Source organism: Protopterus annectens, chromosome 3.part0 (genome assembly GCF_019279795.1).
Source record: "Protopterus annectens isolate FY-2018-M chromosome 3.part0, PAN1.0, whole genome shotgun sequence".
NCBI classification, from domain to species: Eukaryota; Metazoa; Chordata; order Ceratodontiformes; family Protopteridae; genus Protopterus; species Protopterus annectens.
In genome coordinates this window covers 561,604,310-561,630,651 of record NC_056731.1, presented here as the reverse complement: position 1 = coordinate 561,630,651, position 26,342 = coordinate 561,604,310, and the positions used below count along the sequence as shown (strand labels likewise).

Sequence of the window (26,342 nt, the reverse complement as noted above, 5' to 3'; positions counted from 1 at the left end):
CCTATGGAGAGAGAGGTGACTATTAAGCTGTTTATACCTTCCCTCAGGAGGTTGTTTGACAGTAGCTGAGGAGGGGTTGGGGGAGATGGTGACTTTGAAAGTGACTGCTTTGTGGTCAGATCTTACCGAGGAGGATGACACTGTAGGGATGATGCAGTGGTTACTCGTGTTGGTTAATACCAAATCAAAGATTTTATCACCTCTTGTGGGGGTGCCAACCAGCTGGTCCAAGGCATTTGCATTGACAAAATCAAGAGGTCTTTGGGCATTTGTCTTTTGGCATGAGTAGTTCTTCCAGTCTGTGGTTGGATAGTTAATGTTGCCCAGGATTAGGGTAAAGGGTTGACTCTTGATAGATATGAAGAGGCCCAGATAGGTTGAGTGGACATTTTGAGTCATAGTTGTGATTTGAATAGGGGTCTTGTCAATGGTTAACTGCACCTGGACTGCCTCCTGTGTGTCATGCTTTTTGACCAGCCTGGAGGTGTGTATGTCTTTAATATATATTGAAACACCACCTCCTTTTGCTTTGCTGCCCATGGTTTGTGGTCTAAATATATGGTAGGATGAGTAACTTAGTATGGTTGAGGTGCTCTCCACAGCTTTGAACTGGGTTTCTGTGACTGCACAAATGTCAGCATCTTCCAGGATTAAGAATGTTTGCAATGACTGCAGTTGCATGTTTAGACTCCTACCATTTAGTAAGATGACCGTTAACTTGCATTTTGATGAAATTTTCATGTTGTTAGTTTTGACCTCATGGCATTGCCTAAAAAAGGCACTATGGGGGGGGGGCAGCAAGAGCCTTTGCCAGAAGCCTGAAGCCCAAGGGAGACTGATGCAGGCCATCTCTGGCAAAGCATCGTGGTCTGTTGATCATGTCTTCCCAGGATGTCAGGTACTGGATCACCTTGGAATAACACCAGAAACTAAGCCAATTGTTAAAGTCGATCATTTTCTGTTTGTGTTCAGGCATCATTCTTTGTGACAGTAAAATGCTGCTTAAAGCTAGGGACATACCTGGATGGGACACATATTTAGCAAGCTTGATCATGTCTCTCTTCATATAGTCCAAGGAGTTACATCTCAAGTCATTCATGCCAACATGGACTATGACAGAGTCATAACAGTACCTGTTGTTGAGAGACATGAGTGCATGTGTGATATGGCGGACAAACAAACAACCGTGACTTTCTCCTTATCCAGCCAGGTGAGGGGCACATCTGTGTCTCACAATGGTTTCTCCTATGACTAATGTGTTGGGTTTATAGTTAGGCCTCAGTGGCTGTGAGACACAGGTGTGTGGAGTATGTGTGGTGTGTGGTGTGGTGGACTGTGAAATTCGAGTGTGTTTTTGCCTCTGAGGTCTCTTTTGCTTGGGTATGTTTTTGTTGAGGACCTCTGCATATGTGGGTGTGTGTTATGTAGGTGTGGGTGGTGTTTGAAGTGTTGTGTTTGTGTTGACAACCTCCTCAGTGCCAGATATACTGCCTTGTGAGGGAGATAGCATTGACTCTAGGTTCTTAATGTAATTGCATCTCTCACAAATTGTGTTCCTAGGTGGTAGTAGTATTGGGTTGTTGGTTTACATGAGGCAGTTGCTACGCTGTCTCAAAATGTCCATATCAACCAGACTGATAGGGGAAACTGTAGGAAATTGTCCATCCATATTTGTCAGAATCTGAGGGAGAGATGCCAGAGAGAGCTAAAAGTGAAAGGTCTAAAATGAGTACTAATAGGTGATTGCACAACTCACAGTATGAAAAACAATACAGTTAAACAGTAATGAAATGCATTAAAATGCAGTTAAACAGTAATGAATTGCAACAAATAGCAATGAAATACAGTTAAACAGTAATGAAATGCAGTTAATCAGTAAATTGATTCAAAACAGTGCAAATGTGAAAAATTAGCTATAAGGCACAGATAAAAATGATAGACAAGTGCAAATGCAATAAAATAAGTGAAAATAAATGAAAAAGCACTTAGCTTGGTCTTAGAGCATCAGGATTTTATAAAACACACCAGAGATGATGCACCTCAGACAATCTGGTTCAACCAAGCCGAAACCAGCTCAAATGCAGGGTTTAAATACCACAAAAAAATAGAAGATTCTAGTAACACAGAAATCTCACCAATCCTGCCAGCCACTGCTCTCTTTACCAATCAGCTCATGCCAGACAAGGTTGAGGCAGCCCTGCTACTCTCACTAACAGAGAAGATAGGCCCCCATCAACATAAGATGGGAAAAACAAAAAGCTCTGGATGCAGCAAACATGTATCCAGAATAAATTGTTTATGATCAAAAGCCTATTTATATTCATCGATATCAGTGATGGTAGAATACTTTCAGTTTAAATGTTGTCATCAACTCAGAGTGTTTCCACAATATTGCAGTGCATTTGCAACAAACAGCTTCACATTTCACTCTCAGGGAAGCTTTTTTTAAAAACAAATAATCATAAAAATAATTTGTCATCTACATTTTGTGATAATTTAAAAATAAAACCTTATGTCTGTATTATGGAGCTGTAAAAACGGGTCTATATTAGCAGAACGAAAACACTACTGAGCGAATCTCAGTTGAGCAACGCATAAAGAGCGAAAAACGCTAATTTTGAATCTGATAAACTAAACAAGTAAAACATGTAAACTGTCACTAAGCCCCCCTGCACCCCCCACACCCCCCTACTTAAATATACCAACTCTGAGATCGCACTACATTGAAGTAAAGGGACGAATTCCCTACGGCGATCTCTGTTCATTATTGCGATATTAGCGGTTTTCGCTCTTTATGTGTTGCTCAACTGAGATTCGCTCAGTAGTGTTTTCATTCTGCTAATATAAACCCATCAAAACATTCAATTCAAAACATAGAATACTGTATTTAAAAAACAAAACAAAAAGAGTCCAAATCAAAATGCACTTTCTGAAACTGAGATCCAGATATACTTGTTGTATACAAAAATGAAAACTGTAAACTTCATATTGATACATTTTGTATTACTAAGAAATATGTAAAGTCCAGATGCATGTATGACTGAGACATCCTTAGGCAGTAATGCAACTTCTTCCATTTCTACAGATGGCAGTCCCTATACATGGTGGATAGGAAGAGCTAATGAGAAGCATTACTACTGGGGAGGGTCTGGACCCGGGATTCAGAAATGTGCCTGTGGGATCGAACGAAACTGCACGGATCCTAAGTATCAGTGCAACTGTGATGCTGACCACAAGCAATGGTAAGTTTCAACATTTTATTTCTACATTAATACGCTGCCATTGTGCTACGTCTTAAAAAGAGAAGAAATTTATTAAGAGAAATTTAAATTGCAGATGCTGATATTTTGTCACTGTTATTTACCTTATATGCATGTTTCCTCCAGAATCTGTAGGTAAGAAAGTAATGCAGAATAATTAGAAATGCCTGCAGAACAGCCTTCATCCCAAGAGCTGCTGCAATCTGTAAAGATGTCATTATTAATTAGGTAAACTATTCCATAGAAATTCTTTCTGCAAGTAAAACATTCAAGGGAAGACATAATTTTACAATGTCTTTGTTATACAATTCTGTTTGCTTGCAGTCCTCATTTTCAAGGACCGTTCTTTGTCATACTCATAAAATGATCTGGAACAGGGAGTTCCTCATGAAAGGGCTTTGTTTCACAACAGTTGATAAAACACGAACACATTGTAATTTTTATTTTGTAACAAAGTCCTTGATGGCACGTGTTGCAGTAAGATGAGGGCAAATTGGGCAATACATTCTGTGAATAAACTGTCAGAATGCTGATTTGTTAACATCATGCTGCCAGGAATATTTATGAACTACTAACAATAAATGAAGGTGTAATAACTGTAAGTGAGACATGTAAACTATCCCCAGAAATGTGGACTGTGGAAGTTGATATTTACTAACAGGTCATAGCAGGTGGTGGTGTGTCTAGCAAAAGAGCAGAAATGTGGAAAAGAAGCCCTGTAATTGTGTTGCAGCCATATGCATGACAGCTCCCCAAAGCCTGAGTGTAGAATGCAGCTTTTATTTCCTAACAGCAACATTCAGATGGTATGCATGGATAAGAGCTATAATACAGCTTTCATTATGGCCTATCTAGAAGGACAGAGGTTACAGGAGGTGACACAGTGTGACAAGTACCTCCATACTGAACAGTTACTTCCTGTTTGTCTTTCTGTCCAGCTGATGTCTTAAATAACCCCAGAAAACACTGTATGATTCATAAATTGGCTGAATGTGACTGTTTAGTGACATTTGATTCTGCTTATTATTTGTTTTATTTGTTTTTATTATAAATGCACCTTACTTGATACATTTTGTACATTTTGAGTTAAATGTGTTATGTGTATGCCTCTCAGCATTTCACTTTGCCTTTCCAAGCATTTTTATGCCTTATTATATGAGTCTTTTGATCTCACATGTTTGCACTCTAGTGGTCACCTTTGCTGTCCTGCAGCTAATGCTTCACTGTTGCTGCTTGACACAACCTCATAAGCTGGCCGAGTAGTATCAGAATAGTTCTTTCTTATTATGTGGGTCCTGCCCTGGATTAAAGCACCCTGTTACTCTGACCCCCTCTCCACATATCCCCCACCCTGAATACAAAGATACAGAGAGGGTCAGTAAGAAGAGTCCTTTATCCTTTCATGTCCATCTGTGCTATTCTTATTGTTGTTGCTCTTGTCATTTAGTCAAATCTCATTCTTTCTGACCTCGAGAATTTTAGCACACTAGCCCTGTCTGCCAAGGAACTGTTTCTTTAGGTTCTTGTAAGTTCATATTCATTACTTGAGAAATGTTGTCTCTCCCTCTTAGTTTCTGCTGCCTCCTGATCTTCGTTTGCCTTGGATCTTTTCCAGAACCAGTCCTTTGTCTAGTGAATCCTGCCTTTGGATTACGTGGCCAAAGTATTTGTTTTTAGTTTTACTATGAGGCCTTCCAGTGAACAGTTGGGATTTATTTCCTTAAGCATTAACTGATTCAAACTTATTGCACCTCACAGAATTCTCATGTTTACTTCTAGCCCAGCTCTCGCAGTCATGGATTACTACTGGGAAAACAATAGCTTTGACCATATGCAACTTTTTTGACAAAGCATTGTGTTTGTTCTTTAAAATCATATTCACATTTACCATAATTTTCCTTCTCAAAAACAAATAAGCCTATTTTAATCTCATAGATACAATTGCCATCTGCAGATATCTTTGAAACCAAGAAAAAATATTTGTCATTGCATCCACTTATTCTCCATCTATCGTGCACAAAAAAATGGTCTTTAAATTTTTCAGCATAGTTAAAATTACCTAAAGTTACTACCCCAAAGGCAGCTAACAACTGTAGGTTAATAGGAAACCTAGACCCAGATCTCCTTACAAACAGACAGCACAGTATTAATCCAATATATAACACACTGACTGCTCGATTCATCCTAGCCAATATCACTCTCAACAACTTTAAATAACAACAGCTTTACTAAGGCTGTGCTGATAGACCTGAAAGAGCTTTTATGCGTGTTGATCATAATGTAATCCTGTAAAATTGCAAAAGCTTCCACTTCCCTGGAGAGGTATGTAGTTGGGTCCAGAATTATCGACAGGAAAAAAATGTTCACTTTGGGTAATGGCACAGTACATACAAACCCTGTTTCTACCTGCACAGGTGTACCGCAGGGATCAGTTCTTTGAACACTGTTGTACTCATTGCTCATTAACGATCTCGCCACTGCTATACCAGGCTTAAGTATTACCTTATATGCTGAGGACATTGTCAACACCGGGACATCTGCACTGCAGTATGAAACATCACACTACTCTGAACTGGATGTGTACCAGTCTCTGAACTGGATGTGTACCAGTAAGCTAACTCTAAATATGAAAAAATCCTATTGTATTCTATTCTGGACAAATGAGATTCTCATTTCAGCACAACTAGTCTACATAGTTGACCTTCTACTACACCCTATTCTTTTCTTTACTCAAAAAATATACTTTGGCCTTCATTTGGACAATCACTGTCTTTTCTACATAAGTGCAAAGTGTAGTTACACAGCTCAGAGTAAAATATAACATCTACCACTTACTCACAAAAAAGCAATGCAACAACCACCAGAACATGTATTAGTTGAGTTAAATGCTGAAATCAAAATACAAGGAAAAATATTAACAACCACACATATGCAGCCGATAGCCCTCTGATGGCTGAAAGAGAGCAGTCATGGCGTTTATACTCTCATCATAATATGCATAGACTCCAGAGAGCAGAGCATAAGATTATGAGGGCTCCCCTATTGAAATGTCGGCACTTGAAAAGCCAAAAGAAAACAAAAACAAAAAAAACCAAAAGCACAGAAAAGCAAATCTCAAAAATTGCTCTTCTTCTTTAAACTTGTTTACCCCCCACCCTCCCAAAATTGATATATACCAACTCTGTGATCACCATACCTTGGAGGTAATGGATTATTCCAAGAAATGGCATCTTGGACTTAATATATGTATGTCCATTCTTTCGGCCAGTCAATCTCCACATTTTGAGACTCACTCTAGCAGGTTCCAAGATTTCAAATGGTTGTTGATTCTAACATTTGTTCACCTCTGTGCCTCTCAGGGATATTACTGTACCACCTCAGAAACTGCAACTGGCTTCTAGTAGAACAGAGCCTCCTTTCTGTAGAATATATTAACCTTTTAATTACTGAAGGAACAATACTGCCCCCTTTTAGACACAACAGAGACAAATTTTATTCTTGCAGGAATGCTGATAACAGTCTTCTTATTAGACCACTGTACTCCACAATAACTGCCACAAAGCGCTTTGAGTAACAAGTCAGGTTTTGCACTTTCACTTTCATCAACAGGTTGTTGAACTCTTTTTCACTTTCAACAATCAGACAGGTATCAGCTGCATATCTCTGGTTGTGAATATTTCTCTTTGCAGTTATGATTCTAGCAATTAGTTAATCTAATCCACGGTTGTTCATCATAAATTCAAATATATTTGTCATATAAACTGAATTAGTAGAGTGAGAGCATACCTATTATCAGGCCTGGTTTGACACTGCATAGGATTACCTATTTAATACAAATACAGAAAACTCATGTAAAAGAGAATGTGGTATAATAGTTAAGGTGTTTACCGTACAAACACAAGGTGTAAGGTTTGATTCTCACATGGGGTAATTAGCTAGGCTTACAAGGGCAGTTAGCCTAGTACTAATCTATGCAAGCAGTCTGACATTCATGATACTTCAAATAAAATGCTTTTGCACATACTTTGCTCTACTTACTGCCCTGTGGGGAATCTATGGGTATCGAAATTAAAGTAAGGGAGATCAGATTAAAGCATTATAATTATAGTTATATTTTGTGCCAGCTGTCATTTCTGTTTTTATACTTTTATACTTGCATTCCTGTGTGGTGGTGTCCCACAGTCCTATTGGAATTGGGTGGGGTTATGTTATTATACATGCAAATGAGAAGTTATGTACCTACTATAACGTTCCATGTTAGTTGTCTTCTCTCGCCTTCTTTCTTGCTTGATGGGTTCGGAGCCGATCCTCGGCTCCAACTCGGCACTTTGCTAAGCTCGAGAGTCACTTTTACCAGCTCGAGGCAGCCCCATATCCCATGATGCAAGGCGGTAAGTACCCAGATCTCGTTTGTTGTCTATAGGCAATAACACCTAGCATAAATAACTTCCAAAAGGAAGAAAGAAGGAGAGAAAAAACCTGAAGGATGGTTGGAGGACCAGCACTGTATGGTCTTCAGAAGCATACTTTCATGTAGAGAAAAAGGTCTGTCCAGGCCAGGGGGAAGGAGGGAGGGTCGCAAGAAAGAAGGTGAGAGAAGACAACTAACATGGAACGTTATGGTAGGTACATAACTTCTCAATGTTAAGTTGTCAATCTCGCCTTCATTCTTGCTTGATGGGACCGCGTCCCTAGCACCTCTATCCTGGGTGGCTCAATGGAACAGACTCTTGAGAACTGTAGAGCCAAAACTGGCTCTGTCCCTGGAGGCCAAATCCAATTTGTAATGGGAAACAAAGGTATGAGGAGTGGCCCAAGTGGCTGCTGCACAAATGGTGTCTAATGGAAGTCTGGCTTGAAAAGCTGTGGAAGTGGCTAAGCTTCTGGTTGAATGCGCTTTAGGTTTCGAGCACAGCTGTTTTCCCCTGAGCTGATAAATTTCAGAGATGACAGAAGAAAGCCATCTAGATAAGGTCACTTTTGAGACAGGAAGGCCTTTCTTGTTATCAGCATAAGAAACAAAGAGCTGATCGGATTTCCTGAATTGTTTTGTTCTGTCCAAATAATATCTGAGTTGGCGGTGAACATCAAGATAATGTAATTTTTGTTCCGATCTGTTTGAGTAGTTTGGGAAAAATACAGGAAGATCAATAGCCTGATTCAAATTAGTCTTTGAGGCGACCTTAGGCAAAAGGTCGGATTAGTTCTCAATGATACTCTGTCTTTGTGGAAGACTAAATAGGGGGGACGAACAGATAGAGCATGAAGTTCAGACACCCTCCTAGCCGATGTAATAGCAACCAGGAATAAAGTTTTCCATGAAAGAAATTTCAGGGAACATGAAACAGCTGGCTCGAAGGGAGGAAGAATCAAGGATGTCAGCACTAAATTTAGGTCCCATTGAGGAGGAGGACTCCTGATTGGAGGCTTCAGGAGAAAAATTCCTTTTAAGAAGGCTCTACAAAGCCTGTGGGACATAATGTTGTGGTCTGCGAACCCGACATGAAAGTTCGAGATAGCAGCCAAGTGAACTTTGACCGTGGAAGAAGAGGAGCCCGCGTGAAAGATTTCCGCTAAGAAATCCAAAACTGCTTGTACTGGAGCAGTAAAGGGATCAATATTTTTAGCTTTTGTCCAACAAGAAAAGCGTTTCCATTTGCTAGTATAAATCCTCCTAGTGGAGGATTTTAGGGAAGCTACTATGATGTCTCTAACAGGATTAGAGATCATAGGAAGCCTGGCTAAGGAAGGAAGTGGAGCAACCATGCTGTGAGGTTGAGAGAAGGGATAGACCGGTGCAGCTGACCGATTGGTGAATCAGAAGGTCTGGCACTGGGTCCAGATGCCACGGCTGCACCAAAAGGTGACGATGGAGGAACGGAAACCAAATTTGTCGAGGCCAATAAGGAGCAATGAGAATCATTTTGGCTCTCAAAACGGTGGCTTTCTGGATTACTTGTGGAATCAGCGGAAAGGGAGGAAAAGCATAAAGAAGTCCCTGGGGCCAATCCTGGGTCAGAGCGTCTCTGGGGGGATGGCCTGGCAGTGGGAAGAGAGAGAAGAAGTCTGGGCATTTGCTGTTTTGGGGAGTAGCAAAAGATCGCAACATGGGGCCCCATTCTAGAAAAAATCTCCTCCACTATAGATTGTTTGAGAGACCACTCGTGAGGCATGAGAATAGCTCTGCTCAATCTGTCCGCTAAAATGTTGGTTTTCCCAGGGATATGCGTTGCTACCAGAAACCGATGAGAGGAGATCGCCCATTGCCAAAGTCTGAGCGCTTCTCGACACAAGGGGTAGGACTTGGTTCCGCCCTGTTTGTTGATATACCATACTACAGACATGTTGTCTGTGTGGACTGCAATTGTCCCTAAGGGAAGAAAGTCGTTGAGGGCTTGCAACGTTAAAAGCACTGCTCTCATCTCTAGGACATTTATGTGCAGGTGGTATTCGAATGGTTGCCACGTCCCATGAACCATCCTGCCCTGATAATGACCCCCCCACCCGATCAGGGAGGCGTCCGTAGTGACAGTGGCTACCGGGGCTGGGGGTACAAAGGGTCTGCCTTGGTGAATCTGAGGAGAAGTAATCCACCATGAAAGATGATTCTTGCAAATCTGTGTCACCAGTATTTGGTGACGCATCGAAAGTTGTTGGTAAGACCACTGAGTGAACAACATCCACTGAAGCAGGCGCATATAGAAGCGGGCCAGGGGAAGAAGGGTAATGGCCGCAGCCATGAGGCCCAACACCTTTAGAACCATTCTGGCCTGTACTTTCTTGCTGGCTAGAATGATCCTCACGTGACTTTGAATGTCTGAGATTCTTTGTTCTGTGAGGGTAGCTGACAGCCGAACAGTGTTTAAGTTTGCGCCTATGAAAGTAATAGACTGGCAGGGCAATAAGGAGGATTTTTCGTAGTTGATCGAAATTCCTAATTGAGTGCAAAGATTTATTGTGTAATCCCTGGCTTGAAGAAGTTGATGCCTGGTGGTGGCTGAAAGGCGCCAGTCGTCTAGATACGGAAACACCTGGAATCCTTGACATCTCAGGTGAGCCGTGACCACTGCCATACATTTGGTGAACACTCTGGGGGCTGTAGTGAGACCAAAGGGCAGGGCTCTGAATTGGAAGTGACTGGACCCCAGCCGAAAGCGGAGAAACCTTCTGGAGCGCCTGTGAATTTTTATGTGATAGTACGCATCCTGAAGATCTATTGAGCACATCCAGTTGTCCTTCTCTAGGAAGGGCAGAATTGACTGAAGTGTGACCATTCGGAATCTTGTCTTTCTCACAGACTTGTTGAGTCTGCTGAGATCCAATATTGGTCTCCAATCTCCCGTCTTTTTGGGGACCAAAAAGAACCTTGAGTAGATTCCGGGCTCTGAATGGTCTGTTGTAACTGGCTGAATGGCTCTTTTTTGTAGAAGTTTGAATACTTCTAACTCTACAATTTCCCTTAGACCGGGTGGTACATCTGGAAGGGAATTTGAGTGAGAAAAAGGACTTTCCTCGAAAGGAATTTTGTAACCCTCGGATATGATCGACTGTACCCATCTGTCTTGAGTGAGGGAACGCCAGGCTTCTGGGTACAGCGATAGTCTTCCCCCGACTGCCTCCAAGGATGGACAGTCGGGCAACATCTCAGGGATGCTGAAAGGGCTTGTCAGAGAGAGGCTCTCTGCTTCCCTGGTTTTGTGGACCCCCTCTGCCTCTAGAGCGGCGTCTGTTATTGTTACCCCCTCTGCCTCTAGGGGTAAACTGACCACGTGTATCCGGTGTGACTCCTTGGGATTTACGGAACCACATTTTGCCACCCTTCTGTCCTTTAGGGTAAGGTCTAGAAGGGGTGGAAAAACGGACCCCTACGGCAGAAAGAGTCTTGCCGTCCTGCTCACACCTGGTCAATGTTTCCTTCACTTGAGGGCCAAACAAAGCTGACCCATCAAAGGGAGAGTTTGTGAAGGACGCCTTAAAGGGATCTGCAAAATTACAGAGCCGCATCCAGGCTTGGCGTCTAAGAGCCACACCTGTACCTGCGGCCCTACTCGCTCCATCTGCTGCATATGATATCAGTTGCATGGAGGAGTTAGCAATAGAATTAAGGGTTCCTAGCTGTGAAGCAATTTTTTCTTGAGCCCCTGCAGCTGTGGGATCCTGTACTACTTCACCTAGCTCCTTAAGGATGTCCCTTTGGAGTCTGGTGAAGTGACATAAGTAGTTCAGCGAGCGCATAGCAAAGGTCGCTGAAGAAAACATCCGCTTACCATACCTATCCATGATCCTAGAGTCTTTATTAGGAGGATGGACAGGTACGGAAGGATCTGCAAGTTCCTTCTTAGTGGCAGCCGCCACCACCATGGCATCAGCAGGGACACCTTTCGTAAGGAATTGTTTGTCCAAAGGGGCAGTAATAAATTTAGAAGGCCTCCTAGGAACTGGCTCTACAGAGTCAGGAGCAGCCCACGCCTTTCGAGCAATAACCTGCATAAGGGGGTTGAAAGGCGGAGACACCCAGGAGGTGGAGGGCCGAGATCCAAACGCCTCCAGGTATACCGACTTATCCTCAGAGGGATTATTGGAGGGCCAGTTTCCCCTCTGTTTAAGGAGTTCTAGGATGTCTGAAAAGGAGACATCCTCAGAGGGGGATCTTGGGGATCCCTCCGACTCATCTAAGTCGGTATCTGAAGTGATAGACTCGGGGGAGTCTACGTGTTTCCTCTTACAAGTCCTCTTGCACGGAGGATCCCCTGACTGATCAGGAGAATCCTCGGAAGAGGGGGTTATTCCCAGTGGGGAAACCTGAGGCGGAGGATCTCTGGGTCCGGGAGCAAGAGAGATGGCAGAGATATCGACAGGCACCATAGAGGGAGGAGCTAAGGGAACAGACTGCTGGCTGAGTCCAGTGGCCAGCACACTCTTCATCACCTCGAAGGCTCCCCTCCCAGGGAGGTCCGAGAGAACCCGTTCCGAAGAAACCGGAACTCCAGGGCCCACTAAAAGGGAAGGCTCTGAGGCAGATGTCGGAGCCGAGCTCACCAAGGCCGAGGCTCCAAGGGGAAGAGTGGGGTCGGACAAGGGTCCGATGCCACTCACCCTCTCGGAGGAGACCAGGGAAGCCCGACCACCGAATCCCTCTAAGGAAGGTCTCGAAGAGGAGATAAGAGTAGAGGCTGAGGGAGCAGAAGGGGGGGGGGTATCTGTCCCTCAGCCATAGCAGAAACTATTCCCGAAGACTCCAACTCCAAACTCTGAGGTAGAGTCGAAGGAGGAACTGCAAGGGGGTGTGGACTAATAGTCGTCTGTTGAGACGGAATATGTAGCATCTGGGCCAGTGCCTGTGATTTTAATAATCTACTGACCACCCTCTCTAAATCATGGTCAGAAAGCCTGGATGACCTAGATGATCGGCTCCGATGGCTCCGTTCCGAGAGGAGAGGTGAGGCCGGAGCCGAGAGTATTGGTTCCAAGGAAGGGGACCTGGACCTCTTCCTCGAAGGAACCATCGGAGCCGACGAAACCATGGATGCAGTCGGAGCCGAAGACTTTTCGGCACCGACAGAAGGTCTCGATGCATCGGCTCCGGCCGGAGCCGATACAGACATAAAGGTAAGGGTGTCGGAGCCGGTCGGCACTGACACTGAAGCCTGAGCCACATGGTGGTCGGAACCAATCGGAGCCGACACCGATGTGACCGAACCAGTATCGGCACCGATAGCCATCGGTGCCGAAGGTTTGTGCAAACCAGGATCGGCTCCAGCCAGAGCTGATCTCGACTCTGAAAGAGTCGGAACCGAGGCTGCAGGCTTAGACACAGAAGCCTGGGCCTTGGAAGACTTGGAAGTCTTACTCGGAGCCGACTTAGCCGGAGAGCCCTCCGGTTTAAGTAGGCCCCTTAAAATCAATTTGTTTCTCCTCTCCTGCAGGACTCTCTGGCTAAAGGAATGACAAATTGCACAGGAGTCCTGCAGGTGGAGAGGTCCCAGGCAGTATAAGCAAGAAGTGTGACCGTCTGTCAGAGACATCTTCTGACAGCACGAGTCACACTTCTTAAAGCCTGAGACCCTTTCCTTGGACATGGTTGCATAAACACACACAACACAGTCCCAAGAACCAGTTATCCCAAAAATAATAAGATAACTAACCTCTCACACACACACACACACACACCCTAACAAGGGGGGGGATGGGAGGGGAGAAGGCCTGACTAAAAAAATTAAGGAGTGAGGGAATTTCTAGTCAGAAAGGGATGTAATCTAAACTAAAAACGTTAAATATAAAGTTTAAAGGTAAAAAGGGGCAAAAATAGTATTATTTTAAACACTTACCAGGAGCTGGCAAAAGGAGGACCTCATCAGCGAAGCGGCAAACGAGATCTGGGTACTTACCGCCTTGCATCATGGGATATGGGGCTGCCTCGAGCTGGTAAAAGTGACTCTCGAGCTTAGCAAAGTGCCGAGTCGGAGCCGAGGATCGGCTCCGAACCCATCAAGCAAGAATGAAGGCGAGATTGACAACTTAACATCGTTATGTTAATTAGCTGTCCAGATTTTGGGACAGATGTGCCAACTTTCCAAGAGCCTTTGTCCAGATTTACAGCATCTGCAGGTTGAGAAGTATGTGTGATTTACACAGTCAAAGACTTCATAGAGTAGTCAGTAAATCAGAAGTAAATATTTTGCAGAATTTCCATGCTATCTCAATTATCCATCGGACACTAACAATTAGATTGTTGTGCTTCTGTCCCTTCTAAAACCAGCCTGTACATCTGAAAGTTCTCTGTCCATATATTGCTGGAGTCTAGCTTACAGAGTCTCGAACATTACCTTACTAGCTTTTGAAACAAATGCCGTTGTTTGATAATTCAAGCACTATTTAGCATTGCTCTTTCTGGGATTGGAATATAAATTGATATTTTCTAGTGTAATGGCCTATGTCATGTTTTCTTAATATGCCAGAAATTCCAAGCAACACTGTAGCAGCAAACCTTTGCAGGGTTTTAAATAATTCAGCTGGAATTCTGTCAGTTATTGCAGCCTTTTTATATGCAAAGCTTTCTAAGCCCCATTTAACATTACTTACCAAGATGTCTGACTCTAGATGAGAGAACTTACTATCATACATATCAGTGAAGTTAGTGCTCTTCTTATATATATAAATATATTCTGCATATTCCTGCCACCTCTTCTTAATGTCTGCTTGTGTTAGGATCCCCCATATTTATCATTTATCATAGTCATTTTTAACTGGAAGTTTCTGTTAATACCATCAATCTTCCTGAACTGATCTCATGTTTTTGCCATTCTGTTCTCTTCCATTTTTTGCAGTAACTTAAGTTCGCCTCCTTATCTTTCTCCTTGCTGTTTCCTGACCTGACACTCTGCATTCAGTTTGACATGTTTCTTTGCTTCATTACCTCTTGCTGTCCTTAAAGGCCACTTTAAAGCCACTGCAGAGAACCATTTTGCCTTCAAATACTTCTTTCTATTTGGAATTTTTCTAATGACTCCTGCTGGACATTATGTACGTTAGTAGTCAGTAACGTTATATCATAAGATTTTTTATGTCTGGATAATGAGTCACAGTGAGAAAAGGTTATTTGGGGAGATTGATTATAGCTCCAAGCAACTACATCTGATTATTAGTTTTTTTTTTTCAGGTAAGATTTGATTACCTGTAGGAAGTTCTTGGAGCATCTATGTACAGGAATTTTATATAGAGCCAAAAAAAATTCCTTACTGCACCAACCAGAGTGACTCTTGCCACTACATACCTACTCCCCTATTTATTTTTTCATTATCAAATCTTGACTAACCTTCAGGCCACCCTAACATCTAAACTAGAGCAGAGTTACAACAAGGTAGCTAGATTTGCAGCTCATAAGTGTCACAGAATATATCGCTGATCTGCCCTAAAAACTTAAAATTAGCTAGAACTTTTCCTTCAACTAAACAATACCCAACTTCTCTTAGCAGACAAAATTATATTTAATCCCACTTTCTTCCAGGTAAGTCCAGTTGTCCACCATTGCTTCCCAAATTATCACATTCAGTCTTCTGACAAAAATCTACTTGACATCTGTAATCCTTACAAAAGTTGTGGTCAAAGTCTGTACTCACACTGTGTAGCAATACCCTGGAATATGATCCCTGCACCAATCAGGGCAATGCATAACATTCATTTATTTAAATTGCAACTAAAAGAATTCCTCTCTGACTCCTGGCTTTGCACTTGCTGCTCTCATAGCTAAATCTTCACACCTTACTCCTCTGTTTCCTATATGCAGCCTATGTCTCCTTTTCCTTGTTTTTATTTCTCTAATTCTCAATCTTGTTTTAATTCATTTTTTTCTCCATCCTCTCCTATCTGCTGTATTATTACCTTTTTCTCATGCTCCTCAGCCTTCATCCTCTCTTCCTTTTCAAATGTTTTAATGTTCCACTCTGGCATTTGCATTATGAGTGGGTAATAAACTTTCCCACTTATAACATGTCAACAAATTTCAATGGTGCATGATATTGTATTTAATTTCTTTTAATGTTGGCATATGTGTATTAATATTTGTATTTATCTATAGAGGTACAGAATATTGTAATGTGATATCAGTTTTCACCTGTGTCTCTGAATTTTCTGTTATTTTGGAGCTATTCTCCCTGGGTCTCCACTGAAAACATAACATTATCCAGTTGGACTTTCTTTTAACAAATGTCAGTAAGCAAATAAATATTGGACAATGTGACAAAAGTATATGCTATTGACCTAGTAACTTTGCAGCATCTCTAACAACTGTCATATATCATGACACTAATTTTTCAGAGTGTACATTTTCATTGTTAATTTTTCATTTCACATGCTATGATTGATATTAAAGTGTACATTTTCATTGTTCATTTTTCATCATTACCTATGCTATGATTGATGTTAGAGTGTACGTTTACGTTGTTAATTTTTTGTTCTTTTCCATACTATGATTACTGTCAGACTGTACGCTTTCATAGGTTCATAGGTGCGTACTAGGCTAATGGACCTGGAGCCTTTACAAGCCTAGCCCATAGGACTACCCTGGCATCGTGCCACCCAACCTTAGTTCCCAGTTCCTCTGTTGAGCAAAGCCACTAGAGTGATCCCTAGGGTGAATTTTCTATTTCCCATCCACTCATCAAGATTTCTCTTAAAGAGGGCCAGTGAGGTGCTCTGCTTGACATGTATGGGAAGTCTATTCCATAGCATGGGCAGTCTCTGTGTTATGAACCTGTCCCTCCAGCATGTTCTGTTGATTGTGGTAATGAGGTTGAGGTCTTTGGAGCATGTGGTGTGGAGGGATTGGGATTTCTTTAGATGTAGCATTTCTAACAGAGCTGGGTCAGACATGGCTTTGTAAGTCAAGCAGAGATCGCCTCTAAGTAGGTGATATGAGACAGAGAATAGTTGGAATTTTTTTGAGTCTGTCCATATAGGACAAGTTTTTAAGGCCTAGGATCCTCTTTGTGAGGTACTTTTGTGGCCTCTCCAGTTGTTGGAGGTGTCTGGTGAGATGCATGCCAAATGGTGCATTGAACTCGATGATTGGCCTAATGAGGGAAGAGTAGAGGGAGACAATGACCTCTTTCTTCCTGGATGCAAAACACTTAGTAATGAGATATGCCACATAGAATGACTTTCTGACCACAGTGGCAATGTGCTGGTCAAAGAGAGGTTGCTGTCAACCTTTGTTCCCAGATCTCTTATAACTCCTTCTGTGTTCAGTGGACTACCATCAGTGTGGTAATTCATGGGAACTGGGTTTTTCCCAAAGGGGATGATGACACATTTTTTGGCATTAAGCTTAAGGCCATGGTTCTGACACTAATTGTTGGTCTCAGTGAGGGCTTTCTGTAGGATGGCAATGTCACTTGGAAGAGTTAATAATAGCTCCCAACTTGCAATAATCTGTGAACTTTGTCAGCCAGAGATCCTTCATGTTGGCCTGGACTTCAGAGAAGTAGATATCAAACAGGAGAGGACCCAGGACCGAAACTTGTGGGACTCCACTCATGACTGGTCGGCAGTCTGACTTGGGAGTCAGCTACTTTCACACTGTGGGTTCTATCTGTAAGCCAGTTTGCAATCCACCTAGTGATATAGGGGTTGATGCCTAGCTTAGTGAGTTTTCCTATGATTCCTGAGTGGGGCATGGTATCAAAGACCTTGGCCAGATCAAGGTAGGCTGTATGAACCACTTTGCCTTCATCCACAGCTCTGGTAACTGACTCAAAGAAGTCGACCAAGTTGAGCAGGCATGATCTACACTTCACAAAACCAAACTGTGTGGGATCCAGAGTCTGGAGATTCCCTATATCCTTGTTTATTAGGTCCATGATGATGCATTCCATAGCTTTGCATATCAGACTCATCAGGCTAATGGGGGGATAGTTCCCGGGGTCTGTAGCCACTCCACCTTTGTGGAGAGGGATGACTGTAGCAGTGCACCATTCAGTAGGGACAACGCCTGAGGTGAGATTGTGATTGAACAGGGCACACAGGTGAGGTGCCAGTTCACTCTGTAGTTCATGTAGAGCACAGCCAGGGATATTGTCAGGTCCCATAGAAGCTGTATTCTTGGCCTTGGACAGTGCTGTTTTAACCTGTGCAGCAGTAATACTGGGTGCCTGGCAATCTACTGGTATTGTGATTGGTCCTCTGAGGGGAGGGGGGGGTTGGCACTGAATCTGTCGGCCAGTATATTGGCAATATCTGTTGGCTCGTTCTTTCCCATGCTATAATTGCTATCAGAGTGTACATTTCCACTGGTAATTTTTTATCGTTTTCCATGCTATGATCGCTGTCAGTGTACATTTTCATTATTAATTTTTCATTTTCCATGCTATGATTGATGTTAGAATGTGCGTTTTCATTGTTAATGTTTTGATATTTCCCATGTTATGATTGATGTTAGAGTGTACGTTTTCATTGTTAATTTTTTGTTGTTTCCTGTACTATGATTGCTGTCAGACTGTATGCTTTCATTGTTAATTTTTAATTTCCCATGCTATGATTGATGTTAGAGTGTATGTTTTCGTTGTTAATTTTTCATTTTCCATGCTATGATTGCTGAGAAAGTGTACATTTTCTTTGTTAATTTTTTGCTGTTTCCCATACTATTATTGCTGTCAGAGTGTACATTTCCATTGTTACATTTTCATAATTTCCATGCTATGATTGTTGTCAGAGTGTATATTTTCATAGTTAATTTTTCATTTTCCATGCAATGATTGATGTTAGAATGTACGTTTTCACTGTTAATTTTTTGTTGTTTCTCATGCTATGATTGCTGCCAGAGTGTACATTTCCATTAATTTTTCATTGTTTTCTATGCTATGATTGTTGTCAGTGTGTACATTTTAATTAATTTTTCATCATTTTCCATGCTATGATTGATGTTAGAATGTACGTTTTCACTGTTAATTTCTTTGTTTCCCATACTATGATTGCTGTCAGAGTGTACACTTTTATTGTTATTTTTTCATTGCATCCCATTCTATGATCGTAGTACATCTTGAATACCACTTGCAGTACCCATTAATTAATCTGCTTTCCTCTAAAATTCTGAATGAGACTGGTTGAAGTATGGAGATGGAAGATGATAGATTTGTGAAAACTGTAAGATGATTGTAATCTTTTCTAGGTATTTTTCATTATTTCAGTGTAGCAAGTAGTTTCCTTACATTCTGTTATAAAGACTGAACACAAAGGCAACAAATTCAGTATTAAACTTGTTCCATATAATCTATGAAAAAGTCTGTTCTTGTCCCTAATAGTTTTTGTTTTCTAAAAGATAACATTCTAGCCCTGCATCTACTATCAGTAGAATTAAATATGTACTGTCCCATTACATCTCACCAAGTTTAACATAAGCCACTGTGTTGTAACTATACTTACAGAAACCATAACATTGTAAAGAGAAATTTAAAGGTATGAGTAGAATCTCTGTAAAATCTAACTAGTGAGTAGTCTTTCTTAAATTCTAAGCACCAGTGTAAACAAGAATGCAAGACAGTCCTGGGGATTCATGAAGTTTGCGCCAGGTGCAGGTGTAGCGTCGGCATTCTAACACCAAATATGACCGCCGAGCAATTCAGGTACGAGCAGTTTCCACATGCATTACCTGCGCACGCTATGCCCGCACAACTCCTCAGCCTTGTATGATAATTGCCCCATGTGCAGCACTGTAGCATGCAAATGAAGGTATGTAGCAATTCAGGAAGTGGTGCAGGCATAGTGTAAGCATGCAGAAATGTAAACCGTAGAAAACAGTTTACATTTTTGCAAACATAAAATCGGAGCCATGACAGCCGACCAAGCACATGTATTATAATGTTAATATATTCCAATGGCTAAATATATAGCCATTGGCATAAAAAAAATGTACAAAATATAAAATTAACATTTAATATATATAGTCGCACTATCGCGATGTGGAAGCGCAGAGCAGTGGTGCGCAAAGGGGATCACAAGGAATATATAAAAATATAGAATAAAACCGCAATGAAACACATATCACAATTTCCCCATAATAGTCAATGGCAGGCATGCTACACCATGCTCATGGCACAAGGGTTGCTACAGGTCAGTGACAGTGTTATGTGCAGTAGCTAGGAATTAGTAGGCAATGCCATGCAAATGAGAGGAGTAATAGTGAATCACAGATTCCCCACTGGTGTAAGGATGCACCTCACAGCATAGCGTTATAACACCGAGGTGAGCCCTTGAGATAAAGATGACATCAAGAGAGGGGTCTGTCGCCATTGCTGTAAGCACATTGGAGCATTGCTAAACCAGCCTGCCCCTAGCTAGGCAAAGCTGCAGGACAAGGCAGTGTCGAACTGTCCATAGCTATGCTTAGCTGAGAGTACATAAGGTAACCGAGTATGCATGTGAACGGAGATGAAAATGCGTGTAAACCCAGTAAACGGGTATGAGTGGCGTGCACTGCAGCTGAAACAGGAAGGATATAGGAAAGAAATAAGGAAATGCTGCAGCAGTGAAATTGGAGTGCAAATGACTAATTAACACCTAGGAGCCTACAATAGGCCACTGACAACAACTAACAAGGCTGCAAGCAGCTACCTGCAGAACAGGGAAGGGGTGGGGCTGTACTGCAAAGAAAACAGCAAAGTGTCAAAGCAGAACAAAGGCGATATGCAGTATATCAGCTACAAGGAACATTTCACCATGACCGAGTAGGGAAAGTACAAAACAAGAAAGACAGCAGGTGGATGCATGCCTGATAATGGGAGGGGATCCATGTCTAAAAGTGAATTAAAGGGCAACAGATTAATCAAGGCAGGCAAGTATATCTCCACAGTAAAGGCCCCACACCTGCAGTACTCATTGCAAAACCCATAATTAAAGACACACAGCAGCTCGAATAGCTCATACACACCCACTTACATCAGCAGCATCCATAGCGCAATACTGTAAAGTGTGAAAGCACCTCACACACATTTGTGTATTCCCAAACACTCTGTACCATTGGTGTATACAGACAGGGAACTTTTATTATGTATATGTTATGGGCTGCCATAGCTTTGATCCACCAGCAAGTATTGGAGACTGAAGGTGGTGTGGAAGATGATGCACACGACCACCACAGGTACCAGAGGAGGAGGAGAGTGTTCAGACCCAGGGTAACCTACCAGGGGCTACATGATCTGGAGATAGTAGAGCATTACAGGGTGGACAGGGACACCCTACAGCAACTTGTGGAGCTGTGCTGGCCATGCCTCAGAGCCAGAACAAACAGAGGAGAACCCATCCCAGTGGATATGAAGGTATGTGTAAGCCTGAGAATACTAGCTACAGGTAACTTTCAAAGACCAACTAGGGATATCATGGGTATCTCATAGGCATCAGTATCCAGGGTACTACACCAGTTCCTGGATGCCATGTTACCACATGCCAATGCGCACATATACTTCCCCTGAATGCAAGAGGAGTTGGCCAGCAATGTGCATCTCTTCCACCGTGTGGCAGAATACCCGGAGGTACTGGGTACAATAGACTGCACACACATACACATCAAGTCACCACTCGGTGAGCAGGGTAGGCACTACATAAACCGCAAGGGATAACCCTACATCAACTGCCAGGGTCGTGTGCAATGCCCAGGGCATTATCATGGGTGTGTGTGCTGGAAGCTATCACAACTCCCACATCTGGCATGCCTCACAGCTGTATCGGTTATTTACCAGGGGGGACATCCCAAATGGCCACCTGGTGGGGGATGCCGGTTATGCACTGGAACCATGGATGATGACTCCCATCAGAAATGCACACACACCCATGCAGGAATGCCATAATGAGGCACACGCACAAACCAGAATCATCATAGAGCGTGTGTATGGGATGCTGAAATCATGGTTCCATTGCTTGGACATATCTGGTGGAGCCTTGCCGTACTCTCCAGGCACATGTGCCCACATCTTCAAAGTGTGTGCCATGCTACACAATATGGTTCTGCAACAGCAATGGAAACAGCTGCAGCAGGGACAGAATGGTGAAGGCCCTCACAGCCCACCACCATTGCCAAGGGCCAAACAGGCACAGAGGTACTCAGACCACGAACACCCTGAGTCAGCCACAGTAGGTAGATGGAGGCATGTCCAGTATGCCCATGCCTTGGCAAAGAGGGAACGTATAGCACACACACTGACAGTGTAGGCACCTAGGGACTGACACTTTTCTCCACATGCACACACAGTAAAAATGGATGGCACACACACAAGACCACCTGTAAATTGTCATGTATAGGCAGTCTACTGTGTGCATCCAACATAGGCAGCCCTCAACTATTGCACACACAACAGCCATTGGCACAAGAAAGACAACACCTAAACAGTAAATTAAGCTATCAGCATATGCAGATACTGTATGTATAGATTCATAGGTAAGTACTTGGCCAACTGCCAGAGGCCATTCATAAGGGCAGCCAAAATGTGTCAGCTTTTGCCACCCCATTGATTCATTAACCATCCCTCTGTGGAGCAGAGCCAATGGCGGGATCCCTGGGGGGCATCTACTGTTCCCCATCCACCCTTCAAGGTTTCTCTTGCAGAGTGTTAGTGATGGGCTCTGTATAATGTAGTTAGGGATGTTGTTCCAAAGTATGGGGAGTGTCTGTGACAGGAAGCTGTCCCTCCAGCATCTTCTGTTTATTGTTGTGGCAAGGTCAGCTCACTACAGTGTGTGGCTCACTGTGACATGGATTCCCATAGGTGGAGCATATCCATCAAGCCTGAGTTTGACATGGCTGTGTTGGCCAGCGGAGATTATTTCTGGGTAAACAAGATGCCACTGAGTAAAGCAGGAGTTTATTCAGTCCGGCTGCATAGGCTATATATTGGAGGCCAGTATTCCCATTTCCCCTTGGTGAGGTACATTTGTGGACCCCCCAGCTGTTGGACGTGTCCTCTGAGGTACATCCCACATGGGTTATTATACCCTATGATGGGACTGATGAGTGATGAGTAAAGGGGCACTATAACCCCAGTATGTCTAGATGGGAATCCTTTAGTAATCAGATGGCCTACATAGAAGGATGTCCTAACTACAGTGGAGATATGATTGTCAAAGGGGAAATCACTATCTATCTTAGTCCCCAGATACCCTACTACCTCGTCTGTATTAAAGTGGCTGCTGCTCATGTGTTAATATGTGGGTACTAGTTCCACAATGGAATGACCATGCAGTTAGTGGCACTTGGCTGGAGGCTGTGTCATTGGCACCCTGTGACATTCTCTGTGAGGCCCATTGAGGGAGGTCCATGTCAGCTGGACTATCAATCGTGGCTCCCAGTGTGCAGTCATTGCCAAACATGGTCTGCTGTAGTCCACCTGTGATTGCCTATACATCTGAGATGCATATGCCAAACAGTAGGGCTCCCAGGACTGAGTCCTGTGGGACACCAGTCGCGACTGTTCAAGAGTTGGACCTGGAGACCACTAGTCATACCATGTGGGTTCTGTGTGTAAGCCTGTTGGCAACCCAACCTGTGATGTATGGGAGAATGTACAGGCTGGTGTGTTTATCAATAATACCTGAGTGGGGCATGGTGTCAAAAGGCTTGGTGAGGTCCAGGTAATATGTGTGAACCACCTCCCCCATCATCTAACGTCTTGGTGACTATATGTAAGACGTCAAACAGGTTCAGTAGGCATGAACTGCACTCAACCAAGCTAACCTGGGTTGGGTCACATGTTCAAAGGTTACCAATGTCATTGTTAATGAGTGCCATGAGGATGTGAACCATACCATTGCAGACCAGGCTAGTCAGGCTTATGGGGTGGTAGTTACCATGGTCAGTTGTGATTTCACCTTGATGGAGTGGAATAACTGTTGCCACGTGCCATTGTATGGGCATGTAGCCTGTGGAGAGGCTGAGGTAGGATTGCTTAATTAGGTGGGGGGGCAGGTTGTCTTGTACAGTTTGCAAGATGCAGTCTGGGTCAACATCTGCCTCCATTGATGTTGTGTCCTGCTGATAGAGAGGGCCATTTCCACCTGTGTGTCTCTGATGGTTGGGATACTGTACCTTTATGGTAGTGCTGTGGGCTCTTTAAGGGGTGAAGTATGCACCAAATGTATCTGCAAGGATGTTGGTGATATCAGTAGGGTCAGCATATTTTGTGCTATATTTCACCAGCATAGTGCAAATCTGTGTGTCACCACATAGATCCTTGACATAATATAACCAAAGAAGGCTTTGTGGTTATCTTTTGAATACTTGCATATTCTCCTGCTGATGTTAGCCTTGGATGATGTCATGAGGGACTTACGTATCATACTAGTAGTGGTCACGGATGTCTGCCCTTTGTGGGATTTTCTGTGTGTCTGGAACACTGTCCTACATCTGTAGTATAGCCTGTTTATTGCAGAGGTCCAGAAGACTGGTGTCCTTGTCTAGGAGGAGTGAGTTTTGGTTTACCAGTGATGGCACGATCCATACATCCATGTAGGTGCTTATAGACTGCATTTGTAAATCTGTTGGTATCTTGAGCAGTGTTTCCCCTTAGCGTGGGGGCTGTGAAACCCCCCACCCCTGTCACTAATAGTGTAAATTTAGCTGTAGGAAAGGTATACACTGTGGTATCCTTGGGTGGGGGAGATGCTAGGGTGTGGAAAAAGTGAATAGTTCATGTTCAGATCTAACCAGTGACTGGTTAACCTCTGCTGTGGTGCACCTATTGCCCATGTTGGTGATGACCACAATTAGTAGTTTCCACCTCACGTTAGGGAGGTTACCACCTGATACAGGGCACATGAGGTGATAAATTCTAGGAAGCTCTGGTCCTGGAAGTGAGTACCGGAGTACGTTTCCAGGGAAATGGTATGGTAGTTGACATCGACCAATGCCAGGGTATGCGTTAGGACTGTCATGTTCTCCACTGTCTCCAGGTAGGAGGAGTGGAGGTCCTGGGTCATGGAGGGTGATCCGTAGCAGGCCACATTCCCCATTGCAGTTGTGGCTAATGTTAGCTGCATATGGATGATAACAGAGGTATCATGCTGCCCCACTAACCTGGAGGTGTAGGTATCCCTGATGAATATAGATACAGCCCCTCCATGTCCGTCAGTCCATGTTCTGTGGCTGAAATGTGTGGTATGGGTTGTAGTCCGGTAGTGCTGGTGTGCTCGCAGGAGCCTTAAGACAGATTTCAGTTAATGCACAAATGTTGATGTTGTCCATCCTGAGGAGTGCTGTGAATGCATGCATGTTGTGATCACAACCCCTGGTGTTCAGTAGCATAATCCTCATTGAATCTGCTATTGTGCTGTTTACAGAGCTGTTATTCACCTTCAGGACTCTCCTAAATAAGGCACCATGGGGGCGCCAATAGCCTTGGCCAGTATTCCAAAGCGTAAGGTTGACACATAGGCTGGTATGGTGTCATTGCATGCATGTTCCCCATCTGTGCTTGTTTTTCATCTCCCCTGTAGGTAACCTACTGGTAAGCAATAAAAAGCCTTAAACTTATACATGTCTTCTAGCTTCCATGATAGGCTTTTGGCGTGACTAAGTATCAGTGTTCTGTATGTTCTTGCTGTACTCAACTGTTTCCTGACTACATGGTGAGTTCACACTGTATATTGTGATCTGAAGGTCTGTTTATTCACATATTATGGCTGTGATGGCCTGCACATTAGAGGTTCACAGATAGCCTACTACCTATCTGCCCAAGGGCAATTAGAAGCATAGCAACAGTGTGTTGGCCTTCCCCACACCATTGATAAAGTAACTGAGCCTCTGTCAAGCATAGCCAATGAAGCAATTCCAGGCAGAGTTGCTGGAAGCTGTTGAAGACAGAGGTTGTGGAGGGTGATAGGGGCACTTAATGATCTAAAGAGGGCATGTTAATGTGGCAGTTCAACACCATTCAATTCCCCCAACAGATCTTGCAGCTATCAAACTGGACAGGCTCCCCCACCCCCTGGCTGTATGGTTCTGGGACACATGATCCCAGGGGGTTATATTCTGTTACCCATTCACACAACAAGGTTTCCCTTGAAGTATGTCAGTGAGGGGCTATACCTAATGCAGTTAGGAATGTAATGTATTGTCTCACAGTACATTTGTTATATGTTGTTATTTCAAGAGTACGTGAAGCTCAGTGAGTTTGGGGGCTCCCACCCTTTGCTTAGCCTAGCTTACACATAGAAATCATCTAAATAGGAAATAGGCAGAAGCAACATTAATGTCAACAGTGTAATGGTGACAGCATCCACACAGTATCTGTGTATTCGAGGTTACAATCCCGATAAAGCCAGGGATGTTTATCATGTGCAAAAGTATACCTTAACTACACCTTGCATATATAGGTAGTAATCGTCTGTATAATAAACATTTGAATCACCCATATAAACCCATGTGTGCAAGAGCGTACAGTCAACAGAGAATGTAATGTTATGTCAGCACATAGTGAGATGTTACGTCACTGACAGGTATATATCCGGAGTAGTTAGCGGATGTGGCAGTGTTTGCGCGCACAGGTTATACGTTATAACATTTGTTTAAGTGTGTTTAACCGCTGCTATAATGTCACACAA

General features: G+C 43.1%; 1 protein-coding gene across 1 annotated transcript in view; it reads left to right on the top strand.

The window, feature by feature from the left end:
• CNTNAP2 (contactin associated protein 2) overlaps positions 1-26,342 on the top strand; it is a 7,772,136-nt gene that overhangs the window by 5,741,737 nt on the left and 2,004,057 nt on the right. The window contains exon 13 of the mRNA XM_044064985.1: positions 3,086-3,242. Coding sequence (XP_043920920.1) covers positions 3,086-3,242 — 157 coding nt within the window. The remainder of the gene's footprint in view (positions 1-3,085; positions 3,243-26,342) is intronic.